General features: G+C 63.9%; 4 protein-coding genes and 2 long non-coding RNA genes across 7 annotated transcripts; all 6 read left to right on the plus strand.

Moving 5' to 3' along the window:
- The first annotated feature begins 1480 nt into the window (after positions 1-1480).
- On the plus strand, positions 1481-2401 carry LOC142081462 (uncharacterized). Its single transcript, XR_012673334.1, has 3 exons — positions 1481-1550; positions 1655-1708; positions 2030-2401. It is a non-coding gene; the product is annotated as an uncharacterized LOC142081462 (long non-coding RNA).
- Positions 2402-2456: 55 nt separating this feature from the next.
- Positions 2457-14609, plus strand: LOC142081464 (T-cell activation Rho GTPase-activating protein-like). Of its 2 annotated transcripts, none has more exons than XM_075148188.1 (9): positions 2457-2701; positions 2896-3057; positions 3142-3251; positions 3426-3621; positions 3849-3966; positions 4252-4397; positions 4559-4650; positions 4737-4907; positions 6324-6388. In XM_075148188.1, exons 3-9 carry the CDS (start codon positions 3199-3201, stop codon positions 6328-6330), a joined length of 783 nt encoding a protein of 260 aa, XP_075004289.1. In that variant the 5' UTR covers positions 2457-2701; positions 2896-3057; positions 3142-3198; the 3' UTR covers positions 6331-6388. The 2 variants fall into 2 exon arrangements, with proteins under 2 accessions (XP_075004289.1, XP_075004288.1); XM_075148187.1 differs by lacking the exons at positions 4252-4397; positions 4559-4650; positions 4737-4907; positions 6324-6388 and adding exons at positions 12457-12602; positions 12764-12855; positions 12942-13112; positions 14545-14609 and having other exon boundaries at positions 2490-2701.
- Positions 9235-9748, plus strand: LOC142081463 (uncharacterized). Its single transcript, XR_012673335.1, has 3 exons — positions 9235-9336; positions 9470-9511; positions 9681-9748. It is a non-coding gene; the product is annotated as an uncharacterized LOC142081463 (long non-coding RNA).
- LOC142079924 (T-cell activation Rho GTPase-activating protein-like) lies at positions 9761-12175 on the plus strand. Its single transcript, XM_075144603.1, has 6 exons — positions 9761-9765; positions 10245-10311; positions 11106-11267; positions 11352-11461; positions 11636-11831; positions 12059-12175. The coding sequence occupies exons 1-6, from the start codon at positions 9761-9763 to the stop codon at positions 12173-12175; spliced, it is 657 nt and encodes a 218-aa protein (XP_075000704.1).
- Positions 14610-16399: 1790 nt separating the features above from the next.
- Positions 16400-18720, plus strand: LOC142081257 (uncharacterized). The gene is made up of 7 exons (XM_075147945.1): positions 16400-16566; positions 17057-17176; positions 17382-17552; positions 17686-17727; positions 17897-17981; positions 18086-18139; positions 18461-18720. Exons 1-7 carry the CDS (start codon positions 16400-16402, stop codon positions 18566-18568), a joined length of 747 nt encoding a protein of 248 aa, XP_075004046.1. The 3' UTR covers positions 18569-18720.
- Positions 18599-22865, plus strand: LOC142081258 (T-cell activation Rho GTPase-activating protein-like). Its single transcript, XM_075147946.1, has 8 exons — positions 18599-18604; positions 19343-19677; positions 19852-20047; positions 20275-20392; positions 20691-20836; positions 20998-21089; positions 21176-21346; positions 22779-22865. Exons 1-8 carry the CDS (start codon positions 18599-18601, stop codon positions 22783-22785), a joined length of 1071 nt encoding a protein of 356 aa, XP_075004047.1. The 3' UTR covers positions 22786-22865.
- The last annotated feature ends 1540 nt before the right edge of the window (positions 22866-24405 follow it).

Below are 24405 nucleotides of genomic sequence, written 5' to 3' on the forward strand. Positions count from 1 at the left end.
GTGCCTGAGGACTGGAAGCAAGCAACCACCACCTGGGCTGATGAGCAGTGCAGTGGATGGAGAACTGGCTGCGCGGCCGTGCCCCGAGGGTGGGGACCAGTGGCACCAGGTCTACTTGGAGGCCAGGAGCCAGCGGTGAAGCCCAAGGCAAGGGGCACTGCCCGCAGGTGGAGGGAGGTGGTCCTTCCCCTCTGCCGTGTCCTGCTCTGGGCTCCCCAGTGCAAGAGAGACGTGGCCACCCTGGGGAGAACCCCCAGGCCAGGGCCCCCCCACGGCCCCTCCCACTTTCCGTTGGCCTCGGAATCTCGGTCCGTTGGAGCCAACAGCCACCAGAGACAGCAGGACGGAGCTGTGCTGGCACGCAGCAGCGCTGGGAGGAGGCAGGCTCTGGCCGAGCAGCGCTGCCCCGGCACCGGCACCAGCACCCCGCTTCCCAGCCTCGCTGTCCACGCCTGGCCCGCGTCCTTGGTGTCCGCCGAGGGTCCTCCTGTCCCGGGCAGCATGGGCCAGGCCAGCTGCTGCTGCTGTGGCTCCAGGTGGGCTCCCCCCATGGCCTGGGGACACGCGGGCACCCCCGGGCCCCCAGCAGCGGCCTTTCTCATGCCCGCCGCTCTCTGCTCTGCAGGGAGGCTCTCACCGACGCCGAGCCGGTGCTGAGCGCGGACGTGCGGCTGAGCCGGGGCCGCAAGAGGAGCGAGAGGCGCCTTCTCCTCCTCCAGGAGGAACTGGTGGTCGCCAAGTTGCAGTAAGAGCCTCACAGCCCAGCTGCCTTTGCCCCAGCCCCGGCCCTGGCACCAGGGCAGGGACACCCTGGCACCAGACCCAGGCCCCCACACCTTGGTGCTGCATGCACCGCTCTCTGTCCCGAGGGCAGGTGGGGGACAGGGCTCTGGCCTCACGGACCCTAAGGAGGCCACCTCCAGCTCCCTGCCTGCCTCTCCTCTCTGCAGACGGGGCACCACCCTGCGCCCACAGCTTCGCCTGGCCCTGCACCAGCTGTGGGTGCTGAGCGGCGGGAAGGAGGCACCGGGGCAGGAAGAAGAAGAGGAGGAAGGCAGCGAGGAGGACAGCACCTCCCTCATCTTCAGCTGGCCCACCGGCTCCTGCCTTGCCACTTTTGGGTGAGTGCTGCCCCACGGGGCTTCGTCCTGCCCCTGTCTCCTTCCCCACGGGGCAGGGCTGTGCAGGCGCCCGCCTCTGCCCACGGGCTGGGGGGCAGCGGGGCCTGACGCTCTTCCTCCTCTCTTTCTGCAGCTCCCGGGCGCTGAAGGAGCTGTGGCTGGGCACTCTGCTGGGGTAAGCCGGGGGGATGCTCCAGGCGCAGCCGGACGGGGGAACACAGCTCCCCACCTGGGGAGAGGTGCCCCCGCCGCTGCGGGCAGCTCTCGGGCAGAGCTGCCTGACAAGAGACAAGAGGCGGCCTGGGGCTCACCCAGCTCTCTCCCTGGCCCTTCCCGCTCCACAGGACACCCGGAGGAGACAAGAGAGCCCGGGTGACCCGTCTGCCCTCGCTCAAAGTCCTGCAGAAGGAGCTGAGCCGCCGCCATGCCGTGAGTGTCTCTCTGCTCCGGGCTCTGGCCCCGAGCACTGCTCCTCCAGCCGAGCAGCAGAGGCATGGCTGCTCCCCTTCTTCCACTCCTTCTCTCTTGCCCAGTGGAGGACGTTGAGCGCCAGGAGCCTGGACAGGCTGATGGAGGGCCAGGCAGAGGTGAGGATGGCTGCCTTCCACGCGCCCCTGGCTGTGCCGGGGTGCCAGGGATGTGCGGCGAGTGGGGTGAGCTTGTGCGGGAGTGAGGGAGGGAGGGTCCCGCGGTGCCACTCGGGGAGCGGAGAGGGTTGGGGAGCCACCGGCAACGCCGGCACGTCCTCTCTGGCGACGCTGGGAGGAAACCTGCCACGCAGGCCAGAGAGCCCGGCAGGGCCGAGGGTCCCAGCTCTGCCGCGCTCAGGCTGCTGGTGCCGGGTGGCAGCTCGCCGGTGGCCCCTTCTGCTGCGGGGCTGCTCTCTAAGCACAGCCTGGTTCTTGCAGGCTGATCCCAAGCGAGGGCCTCCGACGGTCCCATCAGGCAACGGAGGGGGACGTTGCCGCTCACCAGGTGAGTTTTGGAAAGAAAGGCAAGCTCCTGCGACCGCCTGAACTGTGCTCACTTGTCCCTTGAGTGTCGCCATGCAGGTTGGGCAGCCCGAGGGAAGATGTCACCTGGAGGAGCAAGGCCACCCGCGGGGCAGCGGCCGCCGGACGTGGTTCTGCGGCGACACGCAGCCTCTGCTGCTGCCCACAGCTTGGAGGAGGGCAGGGCGAGGGCTGGGCCGGGCTGTCCCGGTGGCACGCTGGCTCTCAGGAGCCTCCCAGCCGGAGCCGCTGAGCTGGAACCGCGGTTCCAGGTGCCGGCTCCCTGCCCGTCCTGCCGCACCGCTCAGCACCGCGCTGCCGGCAGGCCAGGGCAGGGCAGGGCAGGGCAGGCTGCGGGAGCGCTGGCCTGGCGGTCTCCATTGAGGGGCTCTTGCTCTCTTTTCCTTTGCAGCAGGAGGGAGCAGCAGCAGCAGGAGGAGGGGGCTGCCCTGGCCCTTTGCTCTGCGGCGGAGCCCGGCCGCTGCCCAGGCGCCGGGGCAGGCGGGCTCCGCCTGCAGCAGGCCGCTCTTCGGCCAGCCCCTGGCAGCCCTCTGCGGCGAGGACGGCACGCTGCCCCAGCCCATCCAGGTAAGCCAGCCGGGACACGGGGTCCCCAGCCCTCCCTCCACATGCTCCGCACCGGCGGTGGGGGTCCCCAGGAGCTCCCAGCAAGTCCCCCGGTGCGGCTCCCAGCAAGGAGCCAGCTCTGGGGCCATGCTCTGGCCAACGCTCTCGGAAGGCAGCTCCTCAGCCAAGCCACTCTCCTCCTGCCTCTCCTGCAGGAGCTGCTGGCTGTTCTGCAGCAGCAAGGGCCAGCGACGGACGGGATATTCCGCAGAGCCGCCAGCGGGACAGCGCTTCGGGAGCTGCGGGAGGCCCTGGACCACGGCGCAGACGTCGAGCTGGGAAGCCAGCCTCCCCTGCTGCTGGCCGTCCTCTTGAAGGTGAGCGCTTCTGACCTGCAGCGGGAGGAGCTCCTGCCTGGCCTGCAGCGTTGCAAGGCTCAGCTGGAGCCCTCGGCCTTGCAGGACTTCCTCCGAAGCATCCCCTCCAAGCTCCTCGTGAACAACCTCTACGAGGACTGGATGGCAGCGATGCGGAAGAGCAGCAAGGAGGAGAAGGTGGAAGGGCTGAAAGCGTAAGTGTGGGCAGCAGAGCCCTGTTGAGCCTCTTGAGCAGAGCCCTGACCGCTGCCTGAGAGCACCTGGAAAGCTGCGCAACGCAGCCGCTGGCTCCCACCCGCCTCGGGCAAGCCTGGGGGAGGGCTCTGGGCAGCATCTGCTCTCTTAACCCTGTGTTCCTGTTCCCTCAGGGTGGCCGAGAAGATGCCTGGAGCCAACCTCCTCCTCCTGAAGCGCCTGCTGGCCCTCCTCCAGCACATCGGCCACGACGCAGCCACCAGCAGGATGACCTGCAGCAACCTGGCCATCTGCGTGGGGCCTAACCTGCTCAGCCCACCCAACGAGGAGCTGCTCCCGCTGGAGGCCATGCTGGCGGTCACGGAGAAGGTAGGCTCTGTTGAGCGGCCGGCTGCAGCCTTCCCCAACCATCAGAGCTTGGCCGCTCAGAGGTCCCTGGCTGCCTCCTGCCTTGAGCAAATGGTGGTGGGGTGGCTGCCTGGCAGAGCAGCCCCACAGCCAGAGCCTTCTGCGCAGAGGCAAGGCTGGGCAGTGGGAAAGGCTGCTTGGTCCCTTTTCAGGCAGCTGGCTTGACACCAAGGGTTTCCTGTGTGCAGGTGAAGGTGCTGGTGGAGTTCCTCATGGAGAACTGGAGGGAACTCTTTGCGGAGGAGGCAAGTGACGAGTCCTGCCCAGCAGCCGAGGAGTCGCCAGCCCCCACGGAGACATCCAGAGGTAAGAGGGGGGACTGAGGGTTGTCACAGGATGGGGCCTGGCACGCCAGAAACCTCAGCATCGTTTCTGGTTGGGCTGGGCATCGAGTTTTGTCCTCCCAGCCCCGCTGGTCCCATGGCCTCTGTTTGCCAACTGCCTCTTGGCGCTCTGCAAGATGAGCTGAAGCCTGCAGACAGGCCATCAGAGGGCTGCAGACAGAAGTGGTGCAGGGCTTGGGCTGGGTTTTGCTTGAGCTGGGTTTTACTTCATAGAAGTCACTTTGCTGCACGTGCCTTTTCTTTCTAGACCCGCGTTTGGAAGAGCAAAGTGTCCCTGCAGGCGCAGCAGGCACCCAGCATCAGGCAGGAGCCTCGCCGCACGCACCCCCCTCTCTGCTCGGTGGCCTCAAAGAAGCTGGGGGAGATAGGCTGCTGGAGTCTGAAACGGGAGAGGTATGTCAGGTCCCCAAGCACTGTGACAGGGCGTCTGGTGGAGGAGGCCAAAGCAGCCAAAGGAATCTCCTCTGGAGAGCTAAGGGAGCAATTTGGCAAAGAGCCGCTTACCGCTCCAGGTCGTCTCTGGCCACCTGCCAACTCCGACATTTCTGTTGTAGGCCCCTCCGGCTTTGCCTCCAAGCACCCCCGAGAGCGCGGCAGGCTCCCTGGGGCGCCCCGAAGAACCGGCGAGCCTTGCAGAGGACAGGAGGTAAAATGAGCTGGCTTTGGCTGCCATCAGCACTGACTCCAGTGGATGGGGGCTTTCCCTAACTAATGCCACTGGGGGATGGAAAGGTTTGCAGGCTCCCCCCGGGCCAAGGAAAGGAGAAGGCGGCGAAAGAGAAAAGAGGCCCGCGGAGAGGAGAGTGAAAGCAGCGTAGAAGAGAAGAGGAGGAAGAGAGAAGAAGCTGTTGGGGATGGGCCAGGGAAGAGATGCAGGAAGGTGCAGAAGGTCAGGAAGCCCAGGTGTGTACCAGGCTCTGCTGCCCATCTTTCTCAACTCTCGACAGACAGAGTGGACACCCAGACATGCCCATCACCTGCACATTGCCAGCACCAAGCCCTGCCGGTGCCAGCATCCAGCAGACGGACATGTCGAGCAGCCAGACGTACCCAACGTGCAGCACCCCCAGCGCCCAGCACCCAGCACCCAGCACCGGCACATACCCAGCACCCGGACATGCCCAGCCCTCAGCACCTAAGGGTCCAGCACCCAGCTCCCAACACCTGGACATGCCAACAAGGCAGCACCCTCAGTGCCCAGCACCAGCACCCCAGCGCATGCATCCAGCACCCGGACATGCCCAGCACCCGGACATACCACCAGACAGCACCCCCACTGCCCAGCACCCAGTGCCCAACACGCAGCACACAGACATGCCCAGCACCCAGCTCCAGCGCCCAGCGCCCAGCACCGCCAGTGCCCAGTACCCAGCACCCACACATGCCCAGCATATGGACGTGCCCATCAGCTAGGACCCCCAGTGCCCAGCACCCAGCACCCAGCACCAGAACCCAGACGTGCCAACCATCCAGCACCTCCAGCACCCAGCACCCAGCACACCCAGTGCCCAACAACCAACACTCGGACATAGCCAGCACCCACACATGCCCAGCACTCAGCAGCCCCAGGGCCCAGCACCCACCACCCACACTGCCCAGCAACCAGCACCCGCACAAGCCAAAATCCTGGAACCACACATGCCCAGCACCCAGCAGCCCCACGGCTCAGCACCCACCACCCACACTGCCCAGCATCCAGCACCGGCATAAGCCAAAATCCTGCACCCAAACGTGCCCAGCACCCAGCTCGCCCAAGGCCCAGCACCCAGCACCCGCACAGCCCAGCACCCTAAACACCCACCGCCCAAGAGCCAGCATCAGGACACGCCCAGCACCCAGCAACTCCAGCGCACACCAGCACCACTACGCAGTACCCAGCACCTGCACATGCCCAGCAAGCAGCACCCCCAGAGACCACCACACAGCACCCCCAGCGCACAGCACCCAGCAAATGCACATGCCCAGCACCCAGCAGCTCAAAGGGCTCTAAGTCAGCCCAACTCACTGGCAAGGGACGGCGAGGCATGGTGCTGCGCTGGCTTTGGAAAGAACTCCAGGGCAGCTCCCCAGGGGCTCCCCATGGAGCCCTGCTGCGTGGCACAGGGGCACTGGGCAGCTCTGCACAGGCCCAGGTCTCCAAGGGCATTACCCATGGGGATAAGGCGCCAGAGCCAGCCCGTAGCCAATGCCAGCAACAGCTCTCTCTTTGGGGCGAGGAACACTTCCTTGTAAACGGCGTTCCCCAAAGAGAGGGCAACAAAATCCTGCCTCTTCCTGCCCTGATGGATTGCTCAGAGCTTTCTGACTCTGTCCTTGCAGGTGCTGATTCCTTTTCACCAGATGAACGGCTGTGACTCCCGGGCCCCCGCTGTTGACGACCACAATAAAATGATCTTTTCTCTCTTCTGACTGGGTCCGCATTAGGATATTGTGGAGTGGGGAGCTCTTGTTTTGTGGTGAATCCTCGGGGAGGAGTTTGGGATTGTCCCTTGTCCCAGCATCCTTTCCAGCGGGCATCAGGGCTGAGTTGAGGTGCTTTAGGAGTGAAAGCCAAGCACAGAGTCCCACAGGAGGCTGGAGGCTGGAAGGGACCTGTGGAGGTCATCCGGTCCAACATCTGCTCAAGCAGGCTCACCTCGAGCAGGTTGCCCAGGACCACGTCCTGGTGAGTTTTGGCTCTCTCCTAGGAGCAGCGCCATGAGGTCAGAGCGAGGGGAAGACGTGGGCAGGGCCCGGTGGCCGGGAAGGGCTAAAGGTCCTTATGCAGCCACCGTCCCCTCCAGCCTGCTGTCCCCTGCAGCCACCCTCCTTGCACACTGATTGTCGGGCAGTTTCCCCAGAACCCCCTAACCCATGGCACTGGTAAGGATTCACTTCCACGCTGGGCGGTCTAAATGCGTCAGCTCAGCCAAAAAGCTTTTGAAGCGGCTCCAACAGCAGCCGGACTGCTGAGGCTTTCGTGCGTGCCGCTGTGATAGAGGGGAGGCCCGCACCGTGACGGAGGAGGAGGAAGGAGGAGCCCTCTCACCGTCGGTGGGTAACTATATTTTGCTCACAGGCTGTTGCTGTTTAACCCTGGCTGGCAGCTCAGCACCACACAGCCGCTCGCTCGCTCCTCCGCAGTGGGATGCCAGGGCAGAATCGGAAGGGTAAAAGGGAGAAAAGTTGTGGGTTCAGGTCAAGACAGTTTTATAGTTTGGCTTTAAATGGCTCTAAACCAAAAGAGGGTAGATTTGCATGAGACATAAGGAAGAAACGCTTCACTCTGAGGGTGGTCAGGCGCTGGAAGAGGTTACCCAGAGAAGTTGTGGATGCTCCATCCCGGGAAGTGTTCAAGGCCAGGTTGGATGGGGCTTTGAGCAACCTGGTCTAGTGGAAGGTGGCCCTTCCAACACAAACCAGTCTATGACTTCATGACAATTTAAAAAAACATGGTAAGAAAAAGAAAGTCAACAAAGAAGAAAGAGAGAGGAAAATAAAGCCCAAGAAAAACAAGTGATGCAGAAGAAAGCAATTGCTCACCACCAACTGACCCATGCCCAGCCAGGCCCCGAGCAAGGGCAGCCCCTGCCAAGCCTCCACCCCCCACTTTTCTTGCTGAGCACGGCACCCTATGGTGTCCCTTTGGTCAGTGGGGGTGAGATGTCCCCGCTGTGTCCCCTCCCAGTGTCTCGTGCACCCCCAGTCTGCTCGCTGGTGGCACAGTCTGAGGAGCAGAAAAGCCCTTGGCGCTGTGCAAGCACTGCCCAGCGATAACTAACACATCCCTGGGTTAGCGAGGCTCTGTTCAGCACAGATGCAAAACAGCCCCAAGCAAGCGCCTACGAAGAAATGGGATGATTAAGCTCATCATAGGGTCACATTTTTAGGGAATTCTTTTCCTCTGTCTTGAATCTCTCCTGGCCTTCACTAGGCCATGGCAGCACTTCAGGCTGCTCTAGGTTCTGCGAGTCCTCCTGGGGCACGACGGTCCTAGCAAGAGCAGCCATGAGACATGCCAGGCCCTGGAGACCTGGGGGAAAGGCTGGAGCAAAGAAGAGGTCCTCTTGGTGCAAGAGGATCCAGTTAGGTCATCAGGTGGCAGAGAAGGAGATTAGAGAACACTGAAGCAATGTGGAGATGGACAAGTCCCCGACGGGCCCCCATGGGTGCAGCCTCGAGCGCTGAGGGAGCTGGCAGATGGGCTTGCGAGGCCACGCCAAAAGGGAGCTGTGCCTGAGGACTGGAAGCAAGCAACCACCACCTGGGCTGATGAGCAGTGCAGTGGACGGAGAACTGGCTGCGCGGCCGTGCCCCGAGGGTGGGGACCAGTGGCACCAGGTCTACTTGGAGGCCAGGAGCCAGCGGTGAAGCCCAAGGCAAGGGGCACTGCCCGCAGGTGGAGGGAGGTGGTCCTTCCCCTCTGCCGTGTCCTGCTCTGGGCTCCCCAGTGCAAGAGAGACGTGGCCACCCTGGGGAGAACCCCCAGGCCATGGCCCCCCCACGGCCCCTCCCACTTTCCGTTGGCCTCGGAATCTCGGTCCGTTGGAGCCAACAGCCACCAGAGACAGCAGGACGGAGCTGTGCTGGCACGCAGCAGCGCTGGGAGGAGGCAGGCTCTGGCCGAGCAGCGCTGCCCCGGCACCGGCACCAGCACCCCGCTTCCCGTCCTCGCTGTCGACGCCTGGCCCGCGTCCTTGGTGTCCGCCGAGGGTCCTCCTGTCCCGGGCAGCATGGGCCAGGCCAGCTGCTGCTGCTGTGGCTCCAGGTGGGCTCCCCCCATGGCCTGGGGACACGCGGGCACCCCCGGGCCCCCAGCAGCGGCCTTTCTCATGCCCGCCGCTCTCTGCTCTGCAGGGAGGCTCTCACCGACACCGAGCCGGTGCTGAGCGCGGACGTGCGGCTGAGCCGGGGCCGCAAGAGGAGCGAGAGGCGCCTTCTCCTCCTCCAGGAGGAACTGGTGGTCGCCAAGTTGCAGTAAGAGCCTCACAGCCCAGCTGCCTTTGCCCCAGCCCCGGCCCTGGCACCAGGGCAGGGACACCCTGGCACCAGACGCAGGCCCCCGCACCTTGGTGCTGCATGCACCGCTCTCCGTCCCGAGGGCAGGTGGGGGACAGGGCTCTGCTCGCGGGGACCCCAAGGAGGCCACCTCCAGCTCCCTGCCTGCCTCTCCTCTCTGCAGACGGGGCACCACCCTGCGCCCACAGCTTCGCCTGGACCTGAACCAGCTGTGGGTGCTGAGCGGCGGGAAGGAGGCACCGGGGCAGGAAGAAGAAGAGGAGGAAGGCAGCGAGGAGGACAGCACCTCCCTCATCTTCAGCTGGCCCACCGGCTCCTGCCTTGCCACTTTTGGGTGAGTGCTGCCCCACGGGGCTTCGTCCTGCCCCTGTCTCCTTCCCCACGGGGCAGGGCTGTGCAGGCGCCCGCCTCTGCCCACGGGCTGGGGGGCAGCGGGGCCTGACGCTCTTCCTCCTCCCTTTCTGCAGCTCCCGGGCGCTGAAGGAGCTGTGGCTGGGCACTCTGCTGGGGTAAGCCGGGGGGATGCTCCAGGCGCAGCCGGACGGGGGAACACAGCTCCCCACCTGGGGAGAGGTGTCCCCGCCGCTGCGGGCAGCTCTCGGGCAGAGCTGCCTGACAAGAGACAAGAGGCGGCCTGGGGCTCACCCAGCTCTCTCCCTGGCCCTTCCCGCTCCACAGGACACCCGAAGGAGACAAGAGAGCCCGGGTGACCCGTCTGCCCTCGCTCAAAGTCCTGCAGAAGGAGCTGAGCCACCGCCATGCCGTGAGTGTCTCTCTGCTCCGGGCTCTGGCCCCGAGCACTGCTCCTCCAGCCGAGCAGCAGAGGCATGGCTGCTCCCCTTCTTCCACTCCTTCTCTCTTGCCCAGTGGAGGACGTTGAGCGCCAGGAGCCTGGACAGGCTGATGGAGGGCCAGGCAGAGGTGAGGATGGCTGCCTTCCACACGCCCCTGGCTGTGCCGGGGTGCCAGGGATGTGCGGCGAGTGGGGTGAGCTTGTGCGGGAGGGAGGGAGGGAGGGTCCCGCGGTGCCACTCGGGGAGCGGAGAGGGTTGGGGAGCCACCGGCAACGCCGGCACGTCCTCTCTGGCGACGCTGGGAGGAAACCTGCCACGCAGGCCAGAGAGCCCGGCAGGGCCGAGGGTCCCAGCTCTGCCGCGCTCAGGCTGCTGGTGCCGGGGGGCAGCTCGCCGGTGGCCCTTTCTGCTGCGGGGCTGCTCTCTAAGCACAGCCTGGTTCTTGCAGGCTGATCCCAAGCGAGGGCCTCCGACGGTCCCATCAGGCAACGGAGGGGGACGTTGCCGCTCACCAGGTGAGTTTTGGAAAGAAAGGCAAGCTCCTACGACCGCCTGAACTGTGCTCACTTGTCCCTTGAGTGTCGCCATGCAGGTTGGGCAGCCCGAGGGAAGATGTCACCTGGAGGAGCAAGGCCACCCGCGGGGCAGCGGCCGCCGGACGTGGTTCTGCGGCGACACGCAGCCTCTGCTGCTGCCCACAGCTTGGAGGAGGGCAGGGCGAGGGCTGGGCCGGGTTGTCCCGGTGGCACGCTGGCTCTCAGGAGCCTCCCAGCCGGAGCCGCTGAGCTGGAACCGCGGTTCCAGGTGCCGGCTCCCTGCCCGTCCTGCCGCACCGCTCAGCACCGCGCTGCCGGCAGGCCAGGGCAGGGCAGGGCAGGCTGCGGGAGCGCTGGCCTGGCGGTCTCCATTGAGGGGCTCTTGCTCTCTTTTCCTTTGCAGCAGGAGGGAGCAGCAGCAGCAGGAGGAGGGGGCTGCCCTGGCCCTTTGCTCTGCGGCGGAGCCCGGCCGCTGCCCAGGCGCCGGGGCAGGCGGGCTCCGCCTGCAGCAGGACGCTCTTCGGCCAGCCCCTGGCAGCCCTCTGCGGCGAGGACGGCACGCTGCCCCAGCCCATCCAGGTAAGCCAGCCGGGACACGGGGTCCCCAGCCCTCCCTCCACATGCTCCGCACCGGCGCTGGGGGTCCCCAGGAGCTCCCGGCAAGTCCCCAGGTGCGGCTCCCAGCAAGGAGCCAGCTCTGGGGCCATGCTCTGGCCAACGCTCTCGGAAGGCAGCTCCTCAGCCAAGCCACTCTCCTCCTGCCTCTCCTGCAGGAGCTGCTGGCTCTTCTGCAGCAGCAAGGGCCAGTGACGGACGGGATATTCCGCAGAGCCGCCAGCGGGACAGCGCTTCGGGAGCTGCGGGAGGCCCTGGACCACGGCGCAGACGTCGAGCTGGGAAGCCAGCCTCCCCTGCTGCTGGCCGTCCTCTTGAAGGTGGGCGCTTCTGACCTGCAGCGGGAGGAGCTCCTGCCTGGCCTGCAGCGTTGCAAGGCTCAGCTGGAGCCCTTGGCCTTGCAGGACTTCCTCCGAAGCATCCCCTCCAAGCTCCTCGTGAACAACCTCTACGAGGACTGGATGGCAGCGATGCGGAAGAGCAGCAAGGAGGAGAAGGTGGAAGAGCTGAAAGCGTAAGTGTGGGCAGCAGAGCCCTGTTGAGCCTCTTGAGCAGAGCCCTGACCGCTGCCTGAGAGCACCTGGAAAGCTGCGCAACGCAGCCGCTGGCTCCCACCCGCCTCGGGCAAGCCTGGGGGAGGGCTCTGGGCAGCATCTGCTCTCTTAACCCTGTGTTCCTGTTCCCTCAGGGTGGCCGAGAAGATGCCTGGAGCCAACCTCCTCCTCCTGAAGCGCCTGCTGGCCCTCCTCCAGCACATCGGCCACAACGCAGCCACCAGCAGGATGACCTGCAGCAACCTGGCCATCTGCGTGGGGCCTAACCTGCTCAGCCCACCCAACGAGGAGCTGCTCCCGCTGGAGGCCATGCTGGCGGTCACGGAGAAGGTACGCTCTGTTGAGCGGCCGGCTGCAGCCTTCCCCAACCATCAGAGCTTGGCCGCTCAGAGGTCCCTGGCTGCCTCCTGCCTTGAGCAACTGGTGGTGGGGTGGCTGCCTGGCAGAGCAGCCCCACAGCCAGAGCCTTCTGCGCAGAGGCAAGGCTGGGCAGTGGGAAAGGCTGCTTGGTCCCTTTTCAGGCAGCTGGCTTGACACCAAGGGTTTCCTGTGTGCAGGTGAAGGTGCTGGTGGAGTTCCTCATGGAGAACTGGAGGGAACTCTTTGCGGAGGAGGCAAGTGACGAGTCCTGCCCAGCAGCCGAGGGGACATCCAGAGGTAAGAGGGGGGACTGAGGGTTGTCACAGGATGGGGCCTGGCGCGCCAGAAACCTCAGCGTCGTTTCTGGTGGGGCTGGGCATCGAGTGTTGTCCTCCCAGCCCTGCTGGTCCCATGGCCTCTGTTTGCCAACTGCCTCTTGGCGCATGATGGCTTTGCTCTGCAAGATGAGCTGAAGCCTGCAGACAGGCCATCAGAGGGCTGCAGACAGAAGTGGTGCAGGGCTCGGGGTGGGTTTTGCTTGAGCTGCTTTTTACTTCGCAGAAGTCACTTTGCTGCACGTGCCTTTTCTTTCTAGACCCGCGTTTGGAAGAGCAAAGTGTCCCTGCAGGCACAGCAGGCACCGAGCATCAGGCAGAAGCCTCGCCGCATGCACCCCCCTCTCTGCTCGGTGGCCTCAAAGAAGCTGGGGGAGATAGGCTGCTGGAGTCTGAAACGGGAGAGGTATGTCAGGTCCCCAAGCACTGTGACAGGGCGTCTGGTGGAGGAGGGCAAAGCAGCCAAAGGAATCTCCTCTGGAGAGCTAAGGGAGCAATTTGGCAAAGAGCTGCTTACCACTCCAGGTCGTCTCTGGCCACCTGCCAACTCCGACATTTCTGTTGTAGGCCCCTCCGGCTTTGCCTCCAAGCACCCCCGAGAGCGCGGCAGGCTCCCTGGGGCGCCCCGAAGAACCGGCGAGCCTTGCAGAGGACAGGAGGTAAAATGAGCTGGCTTTGGCTGCCATCAGCACCGGCTCCAGTGGATGGGGGCTTTCCCTAACTAATGCCACTGGGGGATGGAAAGGTTTGCAGGCTCCCCCCGGGCCAAGGAAAGGAGAAGGCGGCGAAAGAGAAAAGAGGCCCGCGGAGAGGAGAGTGAAAGCAGCGTAGAAGAGAAGAGGAGGAAGAGAGAAGAAGCTGTTGGGGATGGGCCAGGGAAGAGATGCAGGAAGGTGCAGAAGGTCAGGAAGCCCAGGTGTGTACCAGGCTCTGCTGCCCATCTTTCTCAACTCTCGACAGACAGAGTGGACACCCAGACATGCCCATCACCTGCACATTGCCAGCACCAAGCCCTGCCGGTGCCAGCACCCAGCAGACAGACATGTCGAGCAGCCAGACATACCCAACATGCAGCACCCCCAGCGCCCAGCACCCAGCACCCAGCACCGGCACATACCCAGCACCCGGACATGCCCAGCCCTCAGCACCTAAGGGTCCAGCACACAGCTCCCCCACTGCCCAGCTCCCAACACCTGGACATGCCAAGAAGGCAGCACCCCCAGTGCCCAGCACCAGCACCCCAGCGCATGCATCCAGCACCCGCACATGCCCAGCACCCGGACATACCACCAGACAGCACCCCCACTGCCCAGCACCCAGCGCCCAACACGCAGCACACAGACATGCCCAGCACCCAGCTCCAGCGCCCAGCGCCCAGCACCGCCAGTGCCCAGTACCCAGCACCCACACATGCCCAGCATATGGACATGCCCATCAGCTAGGACCCCCAGTGCCCAGCACCCAGCACCCAGCACCAGAACCCAGATGTGCCAACCATCCAGCACCTCCAGCACCCAGCACCCAGCACACCCAGTGCCCAACAACCAACACTCGGACATAGCCAGCACCCACACATGCCTAGCACCCAGCAGCCCCAGGGCCCAGCGCCCACCACCCACACTGCCCAGCAACCAGCACCCGCACAAGCCAAAATCCTGCACCCACACATGCCCAGCACCCAGCAGCCCCACGGCCCAGCACCCACCACCCACACTGCCCAGCATCCAGCACCCGCATAAGCCAAAACCCTGCACCCAAACATGCCCAGCACCCAGCTCGCCCAAGGCCCAGCACCCAGCACCCGCACAGCCCAGCACCCTAAACAACCACCGCCCAAGAGACAGCATCAGGACATGCCCAGCACCCAGCAACTCCAGCGCACACCAGCACCACTACGCAGTACCCAGCACCTGCACATGCCCAGCAGGCAGCACCCCCAGAGACCACCACACAGCACCCCCAGCGCACAGCACCCAGCAAATGCACATGCCCAGCACCCAGCAGCTCAAAGGGCTCTAAGTCAGCCCAACTCACTGGCAAGGGACGGCGAGGCACGGTGCTGCGCTGGCTTTGGAAAGAACTCCAGGGCAGCTCCCCAGGGGCTCCCCATGGAGCCCTGCTGCGTGGCACAGGGGCACTGGGCAGCTCTGCACAGGCCCAGGTCTCCAAGGGCATTACCCATGGGGATAAGGCGCCAGAGCCAGCCCGTAGCCAATGCCAGCAACAGCTCTCTCTTTGGGGCAAGGAACACTTCCTCGTAAACGGCGTTCCCCAAAGAGAGGGCAACAAAATCCTGCCTCTTCCTGCCTTGATGGATTGCTCAGAGCTTTCTGGCTCTGTCCTTGCAGGTGCTGATTCCTTTTCACCAGATGAACGGCTGTGACTCCCGGGCCCCCGCTGTTGACGACCACAATAAAATGATCTTTTCTCTCTTCTGACTGGGTCCGCATTAGGATATTGTGGAGTGGGGAGCTCTTGTTTTGTGGTGAATCCTCGGGGAGGAGTTTGGGATTGTCCCTTGTCCCAGCATCCTTTCCAGCGGGCATCAGGGCTGAGTTGAGGTGCTTTAGGAGTGAAAGGCAAGCACAGAGTCCCACAGGAGGCTGGAGGCTGGAAGGGACTTGTGGAGGTCATCCGGTCCAACGTCTGCTCAGGCAGGCTCACCTCGAGCAGGTTGCCCAGGACCACGTCCTGGTGAGTTTTGGCTCTCTCCTCGGAGCAGCGCCATGAGGTCAGAGCGAGGGGAAGACGTGGGCAGGGCCCGGTGGCCGGGAAGGGCTAAAGGTCCTTATGCAGCCACCGTCCCCTCCAGCCTGCTGTCCCCTGCAGCCACCCTCCTTGCACACTGATTGTCGGGCAGTTTCCTCAGACCCCCCTAACCCATGGCACTGGTAGAGATTCACTCCCACGCTGGGCGGTCTAAATGCGTCAGCTCAGCCAAAAAGCTTTAGAAGCGGCTCCAACAGCAGCCGGACTGCTGAGGCTTTCGTGCGTGCCGCTGTGATAGAGGGGAGGCCCGCACCGTGACGGAGGAGGAGGAAGGAGGAGCCCTCTCACCGTCGGTGGGTAACTATATTTTGCTCGCAGGCTGTTGTGGTTTAACCCTGGCTGGCAGCTCAGCACCACACAGCCGCTCGCTCGCTCCTCCGCAGTGGGATGCCAAGGCAGAATCAGAAGGGTAAAAGGGAGAAAAGTCGTGGGTTCAGGTCAAGACAGTTTTATAGTTTGGCTTTAAATGGCTCTAAACCAAAAGAGGGTAGATTTGCATGAGACATAAGGAAGAAACGCTTCACTCTGAGGGTGGTCAGGCGCTGGAAGAGGTTACCCAGAGAAGTTGTGGATGCCCCATCCCGGGAAGTGTTTCAGGCCAGGTTGGATGGGGCTTTGAGCAACCTGGTCTAGTGGAAGGTGGCCCTTCCAACACAAACCAGTCTATGATTTCATGATAATTTAAAAAAAAAAAGTAAGAAAAACTACAAAGAAGAAAGGGAGAGGAAAATAAAGCTCAAGAAAAACAAGTGATGCAGAAGAAAGCAATTGCTCACCACCAACTGACCCATGCCCAGCCAGGCCCCGAGCAAGGCCAGCCCCTGCCAAGCCTCCACCCCCCACTTTTCTTGCTGAGCACGGTGTCCTATGGTGTCCCTTTGGTCAGTGGGGGTGAGGTGTCCCCGCTGTGTCCCCTCCCAGTGTCTCGTGCACCCCCAGCCTGCTCGCTGGTGGCACAGTCTGAGGAGCAGAAAAGCCCTTGGCGCTGTGCAAGCACTGCCCAGCGATAACTAACACATCCCTGGGTTAGCGAGGCTCTGTTCAGCACAGATGCAAAACAGCCCCATGCAAGCGCCTACGAAGAAATGGGATGATTAAGCTCATCACAGGGTCACATTTTTAGGGAATTCTTTTCCTCTGTCTTGAATCTCTCCTGGCCTTCACTAGGCCATGGCAGCACTTCAGGCTGCTCTAGGTTCTGCCAGTCCTCCTGGGGCATGACGGTCCTAGCAAGAGCAGCCGTGAGACATGCCAGGCCCTGGAGACCTGGGGGAAAGGCTGGAGCAAAGAAGAGGTCCCCTTAGTGCAAGAGGATCCAGTTAGGTCATCAGGTGGCAGAGAGGCAGATTAGAGAACACTGAAGCAATGTGGAGATGGACAAGTCCCCGACGGGCCCCCACGGGGTGCAGCCTCGAGCGCTGAGGGAGCTGGCAGATGGGCTTGCGAGGCCACGCCAAAAGGGAGCTGTGCCTGAGGACTGGAAGCAAGCAACCACCACCTGGGCTGATGAGCAGTGCAGTGGACGGAGAACTGGCTGCGCGGCCGTGCCCCGAGGGTGGGGACCAGTGGCACCAGGTCTACTTGGAGGCCAGGAGCCAGCGGTGAAGCCCAAGGCAAGGGGCACTGCCCGCAGGTGGAGGGAGGTGGTCCTTCCCCTCTGCCGTGTCCTGCTCTGGGCTCCCCAGTGCAAGAGAGACGTGGCCACCCTGGAGAGAACCCCCAGGCCAGGGCCCCCCCACGGCCCCTCCCACTTTCCGTTGGCCTCGGAATCTCGGTCCGTTGGAGCCAACAGCCACCAGAGACAGCAGGACGGAGCTGTGCTGGCACGCAGCAGCGCTGGGAGGAGGCAGGCTCTGGCCAAGCAGCGCTGCCCCGGCACCGGCACCAGCACCCCGCTTCCCGTCCTCGCTGTCGACGCCTGGCCCGCGTCCTTGGTGTCCGCCGAGGGTCCTCCTGTCCCGGGCAGCATGGGCCAGGCCAGCTGCTGCTGCTGTGGCTCCAGGTGGGCTCCCCCCGCGGCCTGGGGACACGCGGGCACCCCCGGGCCCCCAGCAGCGGCCTTTCTCATGCCCGCCGCTCTCTGCTCTGCAGGGAGGCTCTCACCGACACCGAGCCGGTGCTGAGCGCGGATGTGCGGCTGAGCCGGGGCCGCAAGAGGAGCGAGAGGCGCCTTCTCCTCCTCCAGGAGGAACTGGTGGTCGCCAAGTTGCAGTAAGAGCCTCACGGCCCAGCTGCCTTTGCCCCAGCCCCGGCCCTGGCACCAGGGCAGGGACACCCTGGCACCAGACGCAGGCCCCCGCACCTTGGTGCTGCATGCACCGCTCTCCGTCCCGAGGGCAGGTGGGGGACAGGGCTCTGCTCGCGGGGACCCCAAGGAGGCCACCTCCAGCTCCCTGCCTGCCTCTCCTCTCTGCAGACGGGGCACCACCCTGTGCCCACAGCTCCGCCTGGCCCTGCACCAGCTGTGGGTGCTGAGCGGCGGGAAGGAGGCACCGGGGCAGGAAGAAGAAGAGGAGGAAGGCAGCGAGGAGGACAGCACCTCCCTCATCTTCAGCTGGCCCACCGGCTCCTGCCTTGCCACTTTTGGGTGAGTGCTGCCCCACGGGGCTTCGTCCTGCCCCTGTCTCCTTCCCCACGGGGCAGGGCTGTGCAGGCGCCCGCCTCTGCCCACGGGCTGGGGGGCAGCGGGGCCTGACGCTCTTCCTCCTCTCTTTCTGCAGCTCCCGGGCGCTGAAGGAGCTGTGGCTGGGCACTCTGCTGGGGTAAGCCGGGGGGATGCTCCAGGCGCAGCCGGACGGGGGAACACAGCTCCCCACCTGGGGAGAGGTGCCCCCGCCGCTGCGGGCAGCTCTCGGGCAGAGCTGCCTGACAAGAGACAAGAGGCGGCCTGGGGCTCACCCAGCTCTCTCCCTGGCCCTTCCCGCTCCACAGGACACCCGAAGGAGACAAGAGAGCCCGGGTGACCCGTCTGCCCTCGCTCAAAGTCCTGCAGAAGGAGCTGAGCCGCCGCCATGCCGTGAGTGTCTCTCTGCTCCGGGCTCTGGCCCCGAGCACTGCTCCTCCAGCCGAGCAGCAGAGGCATGGCTGCTCCCCTTCTTCCACTCCTTCTCTCTTGCCCAGTGGAGGACGTTGAGCGCCAGGAGCCTGGACAGGCTGATGGAGGGCCAGGCAGAGGTGAGGATGGCTGCCTTCCACGCGCCCCTGGCTGTGCCGGGGTGCCAGGGATGTGCGGCGAGTGGGGTGAGCTTGTGCGGGAGGGAGGGAGGGAGGGTCCCGCGGTGCCACTCGGGGAGCGGAGAGGGTTGGGGAGCCACCGGCAACGCCGGCACGTCCTCTCTGGCGACGCTGGGAGGAAACCTGCCACGCAGGACAGAGAGCCCGGCAGGGCCGAGGGTCCCAGCTCTGCCGCGCTCAGGCTGCTGGTGCCGGGGGGCAGCTCGCCGGTGGCCCTTTCTGCTGCGGGGCTGCTCTCTAAGCGCAGCCTGGTTCTTGCAGGCTGATCCCAAGCGAGGGCCTCCGACGGTCCCATCAGGCAACGGAGGGGGACGTTGCCGCTCACCAGGTGAGTTTTGGAAAGAAAGGCAAGCTCCTGCGACCGCCTGAACTGTGCTCACTTGTCCCTTGAGTGTCGCCATGCAGGTTGGGCAGCCCGAGGGAAGATGTCACCTGGAGGAGCAAGGCCACCCGCGGGGCAGCGGCCGCCGGACGTGGTTCTGCGGCGACACGCAGCCTCTGCTGCTGCCCACAGCTTGGAGGAGGGCAGGGCGAGGGCTGGGCCGGGTTGTCCCGGTGGCACGCTGGCTCTCAGGAGCCTCCCAGCCGGAGCCGCTGAGCTGGAACCGCGGTTCCAGGTGCCGGCTCCCTGCCCGTCCTGCCGCACCGCTCAGCACCGCGCTGCCGGCAGGCCAGGGCAGGGCAGGGCAGGCTGCGGGAGCGCTGGCCTGGCGGTCTCCATTGAGGGGCTCTTGCTCTCTTTTCCTTTGCAGCAGGAGGGAGCAGCAGCAGCAGGAGGAGGGGGCTGCCCTGGCCCTTTGCTCTGCGGCGGAGCCCGGCCGCTGCCCAGGCGCCGGGGCAGGCGGGCTCCGCCTGCAGCAGGCCGCTCTTCGGCCAGCCCCTGGCAGCCCTCTGCGGCGAGGACGGCACGCTGCCCCAGCCCATCCAGGTAAGCCAGCCGGGACACGGGGTCCCCAGCCCTCCCTCCACATGCTCCGCACCGGCGGTGGGGGTCCCCAGGAGCTCCCGGCAAGTCCCCAGGTGCGGCTCCCAGCAAGGAGCCAGCTCTGGGGCCATGCTCTGGCCAACGCTCTCGGAAGGCAGCTCCTCAGCCAAGCCACTCTCCTCCTGCCTCTCCTGCAGGAGCTGCTGGCTGTCCTGCAGCAGCAAGGGCCAGCGACGGACGGGATATTCCGCAGAGCCGCCAGCGGGACAGCGCTTCGGGAGCTGCGGGAGGCCCTGGACCACGGCGCAGACGTCGAGCTGGGAAGCCAGCCTCCACTGCTGCTGGCCGTCCTCTTGAAGGTGGGCGCTTCTGACCTGCAGCGGGAGGAGCTCCTGCCTGGCCTGCAGCGTTGCAAGGCTCAGCTGGAGCCCTCGGCCTTGCAGGACTTCCTCCGAAGCATCCCCTCCAAGCTCCTCGTGAACAACCTCTACGAGGACTGGATGGCAGCGATGCGGAAGAGCAGCAAGGAGGAGAAGGTGGAAGGGCTGAAAGCGTAAGTGTGGGCAGCAGAGCCCTGTTGAGCCTCTTGAGCAGAGCCCTGACCGCTGCCTGAGAGCACCTGGAAAGCTGCGCAACGCAGCCGCTGGCTCCCACCCGCCTCGGGCAAGCCTGGGGGAGGGCTCTGGGCAGCATCTGCTCTCTTAACCCTGTGTTCCTGTTCCCTCAGGGTGGCCGAGAAGATGCCTGGAGCCAACCTCCTCCTCCTGAAGCGCCTGCTGGCCCTCCTCCAGCACATCGGCCACGACGCAGCCACCAGCAGGATGACCTGCAGCAACCTGGCCATCTGCGTGGGGCCTAACCTGCTCAGCCCACCCAACGAGGAGCTGCTCGCGCTGGAGGCCATGCTGGCGGTCACGGAGAAGGTACGCTCTGTTGAGCGGCCGGCTGCAGCCTTCCCCAACCATCAGAGCTTGGCCGCTCAGAGGTCCCTGGCTGCCTCCTGCCTTGAGCAAATGGTGGTGGGGTGGCTGCCTGGCAGAGCAGCCCCACAGCCAGAGCCTTCTGCGCAGAGGCAAGGCTGGGCAGTGGGAAAGGCTGCTTGGTCCCTTTTCAGGCAGCTGGCTTGACACCAAGGGTTTCCTGTGTGCAGGTGAAGGTGCTGGTGGAGTTCCTCATGGAGAACTGGAGGGAACTCTTTGCGGAGGAGGCAAGTGACGAGTCCTGCCCAGCAGCCGAGGAGTCGCCAGCCCCCACGGAGACATCCAGAGGTAAGAGCGGGGACTGAGGGTTGTCACAGGATGGGGCCTGGCACGCCAGAAACCTCAGCATTGTTTCTGGTTGGGCTGGGCATCGAGTGTCGTCCTCCCAGCCCTGCTGGTCCCATGGCCTCTGTTTGCCAACTGCCTCTTGGCGCGTGATGGCTTTGCTCTGCAAGATGAGCTGAAGCCTGCAGACAGGCCATTGGAGGGCTGCAGACAGAAGTGGTGCAGGGCTCGGGGTGGGTTTTGCTTGAGCTGCGTTTTACTTCATAGAAGTCACTTTGCTGCACGTGCCTTTTCTTTCTAGACCCGCGTTTGGAAGAGCAAAGTGTCCCTGCAGGCACAGCAGGCACCCAGCATCGGGCAGAAGCCTCGCCGCACGCACCCCCCTCTCTGCTCGGTGGCCTCAAAGAAGCTGGGGGAGATAGGCTGCTGGAGTCTGAAACGGGAGAGGTATGTCAGGTCCCCAAGCACTGTGACAGGGCGTCTGGTGGAGGAGGCCAAAGCAGCCAAAGGAATCTCCTCTGGAGAGCTAAGGGAGCAATTTGGCAAAGAGCCGCTTATCGCTCCAGGTCGTCTCTGGCCACCTGCCAACTCCGACATTTCTGTTGTAGGCCCCTCCAGATTTGCCTCCAAGCACCCCCGAGAGCGCGGCAGGCTCCCTGGGGCGCCCCGAAGAACCGGCGAGCCTTGCAGAGGACAGGAGGTAAAATGAGCTGGCTTTGGCTGCCATCAGCACTGGCTCCAGTGGATGGGGGCTTTCCCTAACTAATGCCACTGGGGGATGGAAAGGTTTGCAGGCTCCCCCCGGGCCAAGGAAAGGAGAAGGCGGCGAAAGAGAAAAGAGGCCCGCGGAGAGGAGAGTGAAAGCAGCGTAGAAGAGAAGAGGAGGAAGAGAGAAGAAGCTGTTGGGGATGGGCCAGGGAAGAGATGCAGGAAGGTGCAGAAGGTCAGGAAGCCCAGGTGTGTACCAGGCTCTGCTGCCCATCTTTCTCAACTCTCGACAGACAGAGTAGACACCCAGACATGCCCATCACCTGCACATAGCCAGCACCAAGCCCTGCCGGTGCCAGCATCCAGCAGACGGACATGTCGAGCAGCCAGACATACCCAACACGCAGCACCCCCAGCGCCCAGCACCCAGCACCCAGCACCGGCACATACCCAGCACCCGGACATGCCCAGCCCTCAGCACCTAAGGGTCCAGCACACAGCTCCCCCACTGCCCAGCTCCCAACACCTGGACATGCCAAGAAGGCAGCACCCCCAGTGCCCAGCACCAGCACCCCAGCGCATGCATCCAGCACCCGGACATGCCCAGCACCCGGACATACCACCAGACAGCACCCCCACTGCCCAGCACCCAGTGCCCAACACGCAGCACACAGACATGCCCAGCACCCAGCTCCAGCGCCCAGCGCCCAGCACCGCCAGTGCCCAGTACCCAGCACCCACACATGCCCAGCATATGGACGTGCCCATCAGCTAGGACCCCCAGTGCCCAGCACCCAGCACCCAGCACCAGAACCCAGACGTGCCAACCATCCAGCACCTCCAGCACCCAGCACCCAGCACACCCAGTGCCCAACAACCAACACTCGGACATAGCCAGCACCCACACATGCCCAGCACTCAGCAGCCCCACGGCCCAGCACCCACCACCCACACTGCCCAGCAACCAGCACCCGCACAAGCCAAAATCCTGGAACCACACATGCCCAGCACCCAGCAGCCCCACGGCTCAGCACCCACCACCCACACTGCCCAGCATCCAGCACCGGCATAAGCCAAAATCCTGCACCCAAACGTGCCCAGCACCCAGCTCGCCCAAGGCCCAGCACCCAGCACCCGCACAGCCCAGCACCCTAAACAACCACCGCCCAAGAGACAGCATCAGGACACGCCCAGCACCCAGCAACTCCAGCGCACACCAGCACCACTACGCAGTACCCAGCACCCGCACATGACCAGTAGGCAGCACCCCCAGAGACCACCACACAGCACCCCCAGCGCACAGCACCCAGCAAATGCACATGCCCAGCACCCAGCAGCTCAAAGGGCTCTAAGTCAGCCCAACTCACTGGCAAGGGACGGCGAGGCACGGTGCTGCGCTGGCTTTGGAAAGAACTCCAGGGCAGCTCCCCAGGGGCTCCCCATGGAGCCCTGCTGCGTGGCACAGGGGCACTGGGCAGCTCTGCACAGGCCCAGGTCTCCAAGGGCATGACCCATGGGGATAAGGCGCCAGAGCCAGCCCGTAGCCAATGCCAGCAACAGCTCTCTCTTTGGGGCGAGGAACACTTCCTCGTAAACGGCGTTCCCCAAAGAGAGGGCAACAAAATCCTGCCTCTTCCTGCCCTGATGGATTGCTCAGAGCTTTCTGGCTCTGTCCTTGCAGGTGCTGATTCCTTTTCACCAGATGAACGGCTGTGACTCCCGGGCCCCCGCTGTTGACGACCACAATAAAATGATCTTTTCTCTCTTCTGACTGGGTCCGCATTAGGATATTGTGGAGTGGGGAGCTCTTGTTTTGTGGTGAATCCTCGGGGAGGAGTTTGGGATTGTCCCTTGTCCCAGCATCCTTTCCAGCGGGCATCAGGGCTGAGTTGAGGTGCTTTAGGAGTGAAAGCCAAGCACAGAGTCCCACAGGAGGCTGGAGGCTGGAAGGGACCTGTGGAGGTCATCCGGTCCAACGTCTGCTCAAGCAGGCTCACCTCGAGCAGGTTGCCCAGGACCACGTCCTGGTGAGTTTTGGCTCTCTCCTAGGAGCAGCGCCATGAGGTCAGAGCGAGGGGAAGACGTGGGCAGGGCCCGGTGGCCGGGAAGGGCTAAAGGTCCTTATGCAGCCACCGTCCCCTCCAGCCTGCTGTCCCCTGCAGCCACCCTCCTTGCACACTGATTGTCGGGCAGTTTCCCCAGACCCCCCTAACCCATGGCACTGGTAAGGATTCACTTCCACGCTGGGCGGTCTAAATGCGTCAGCTCAGCCAAAAAGCTTTTGAAGCGGCTCCAACAGCAGCCGGACTGCTGAGGCTTTCGTGCGTGCCGCTGTGATAGAGGGGAGGCCCGCACCGTGACGGAGGAGGAGGAAGGAGGAGCCCTCTCACCATCGGTGGGTAACTATATTTTGCTCACAGGCTGTTGCTGTTTAACCCTGGCTGGCAGCTCAGCACCACACAGCCGCTCGCTCGCTCCTCCGCAGTGGGATGCCAGGGCAGAATCGGAAGGGTAAAAGGGAGAAAAGTTGTGGGTTCAGGTCAAGACAGTTTTATAGTTTGGCTTTAAATGGCTCTAAACCAAAAGAGGGTAGATTTGCATGAGACATAAGGAAGAAATGCTTCACTCTGAGGGTGGTCAGGCGCTGGAAGAGGTTACCCAGAGAAGTTGTGGATGCTCCATCCCGGGAAGTGTTCAAGGCCAGGTTGGATGGGGCTTTGAGCAACCTGGTCTAGTGGAAGGTGGCCCTTCCAACACAAACCAGTCTATGACTTCATGACAATTTAAAAAAACATGGTAAGAAAAAGAAAGTCAACAAAGAAGAAAGAGAGAGGAAAATAAAGCCCAAGAAAAACAAGTGATGCAGAAGAAAGCAATTGCTCACCACCAACTGACCCATGCCCAGCCAGGCCCCGAGCAAGGGCAGCCCCTGCCAAGCCTCCAACCCCACTTTTCTTGCTGAGCACGGCGTCCTATGGTGTCCCTTTGGTCAGTGGGGGTGAGATGTCCCCGCTGTGTCCCCTCCCAGTGTCTCGTGCACCCCCAGCCTGCTCGCTGGTGGCACAGTCTGAGGAGCAGAAAAGCCCTTGGCGCTGTGCAAGCACTGCCCAGCGATAACTAACACATCCCTGGGTTAGCGAGGCTCTGTTCAGCACAGATGCAAAACAGCCCCAAGCAAGCGCCTACGAAGAAATGGGATGATTAAGCTCATCACAGGGTCACATTTTTAGGGAATTCTTTTCCTCTGTCTTGAATCTCTCCTGGCCTTCACTAGGCCATGGCAGCACTTCAGGCTGCCCTAGGTTCTG

Source organism: Calonectris borealis, chromosome 3 (genome assembly GCF_964195595.1).
Source record: "Calonectris borealis chromosome 3, bCalBor7.hap1.2, whole genome shotgun sequence".
Classification (NCBI taxonomy): domain Eukaryota; kingdom Metazoa; phylum Chordata; class Aves; order Procellariiformes; family Procellariidae; genus Calonectris; species Calonectris borealis.

Bases quoted from the DNA above. Each gene is read 5' to 3' on its own strand.
- LOC142081464 (XM_075148188.1), top strand. From the start codon at position 3,199: ATGGCAGCGATGCGGAAGAGCAGCAAGGAGGAGAAGGTGGAAGGGCTG. The intron at 3,967-4,251 runs GTAAGAGGGGGG...TTTTCTTTCTAG, and splicing joins CCCCACGGAGACATCCAGAG to ACCCGCGTTTGGAAGAGCAA. The intron at 4,651-4,736 runs GTAAAATGAGCT...GGGGATGGAAAG, and splicing joins AGCCTTGCAGAGGACAGGAG to GTTTGCAGGCTCCCCCCGGG.
- LOC142079924 (XM_075144603.1), top strand. The intron at 11,462-11,635 runs GTAAGTGTGGGC...CTGTTCCCTCAG, and splicing joins AAGGTGGAAGAGCTGAAAGC to GGTGGCCGAGAAGATGCCTG. The intron at 11,832-12,058 runs GTACGCTCTGTT...TCCTGTGTGCAG, and splicing joins TGCTGGCGGTCACGGAGAAG to GTGAAGGTGCTGGTGGAGTT.
- LOC142081257 (XM_075147945.1), top strand. From the start codon at position 16,400: ATGGGCTTGCGAGGCCACGCCAAAAGGGAGCTGTGCCTGAGGACTGGA. The intron at 17,982-18,085 runs GTGAGTGTCTCT...TCTCTTGCCCAG, and splicing joins AGCTGAGCCGCCGCCATGCC to TGGAGGACGTTGAGCGCCAG. The intron at 18,140-18,460 runs GTGAGGATGGCT...TGGTTCTTGCAG, and splicing joins TGATGGAGGGCCAGGCAGAG to GCTGATCCCAAGCGAGGGCC.
- LOC142081258 (XM_075147946.1), top strand. The intron at 20,048-20,274 runs GTACGCTCTGTT...TCCTGTGTGCAG, and splicing joins TGCTGGCGGTCACGGAGAAG to GTGAAGGTGCTGGTGGAGTT. The intron at 20,393-20,690 runs GTAAGAGCGGGG...TTTTCTTTCTAG, and splicing joins CCCCACGGAGACATCCAGAG to ACCCGCGTTTGGAAGAGCAA.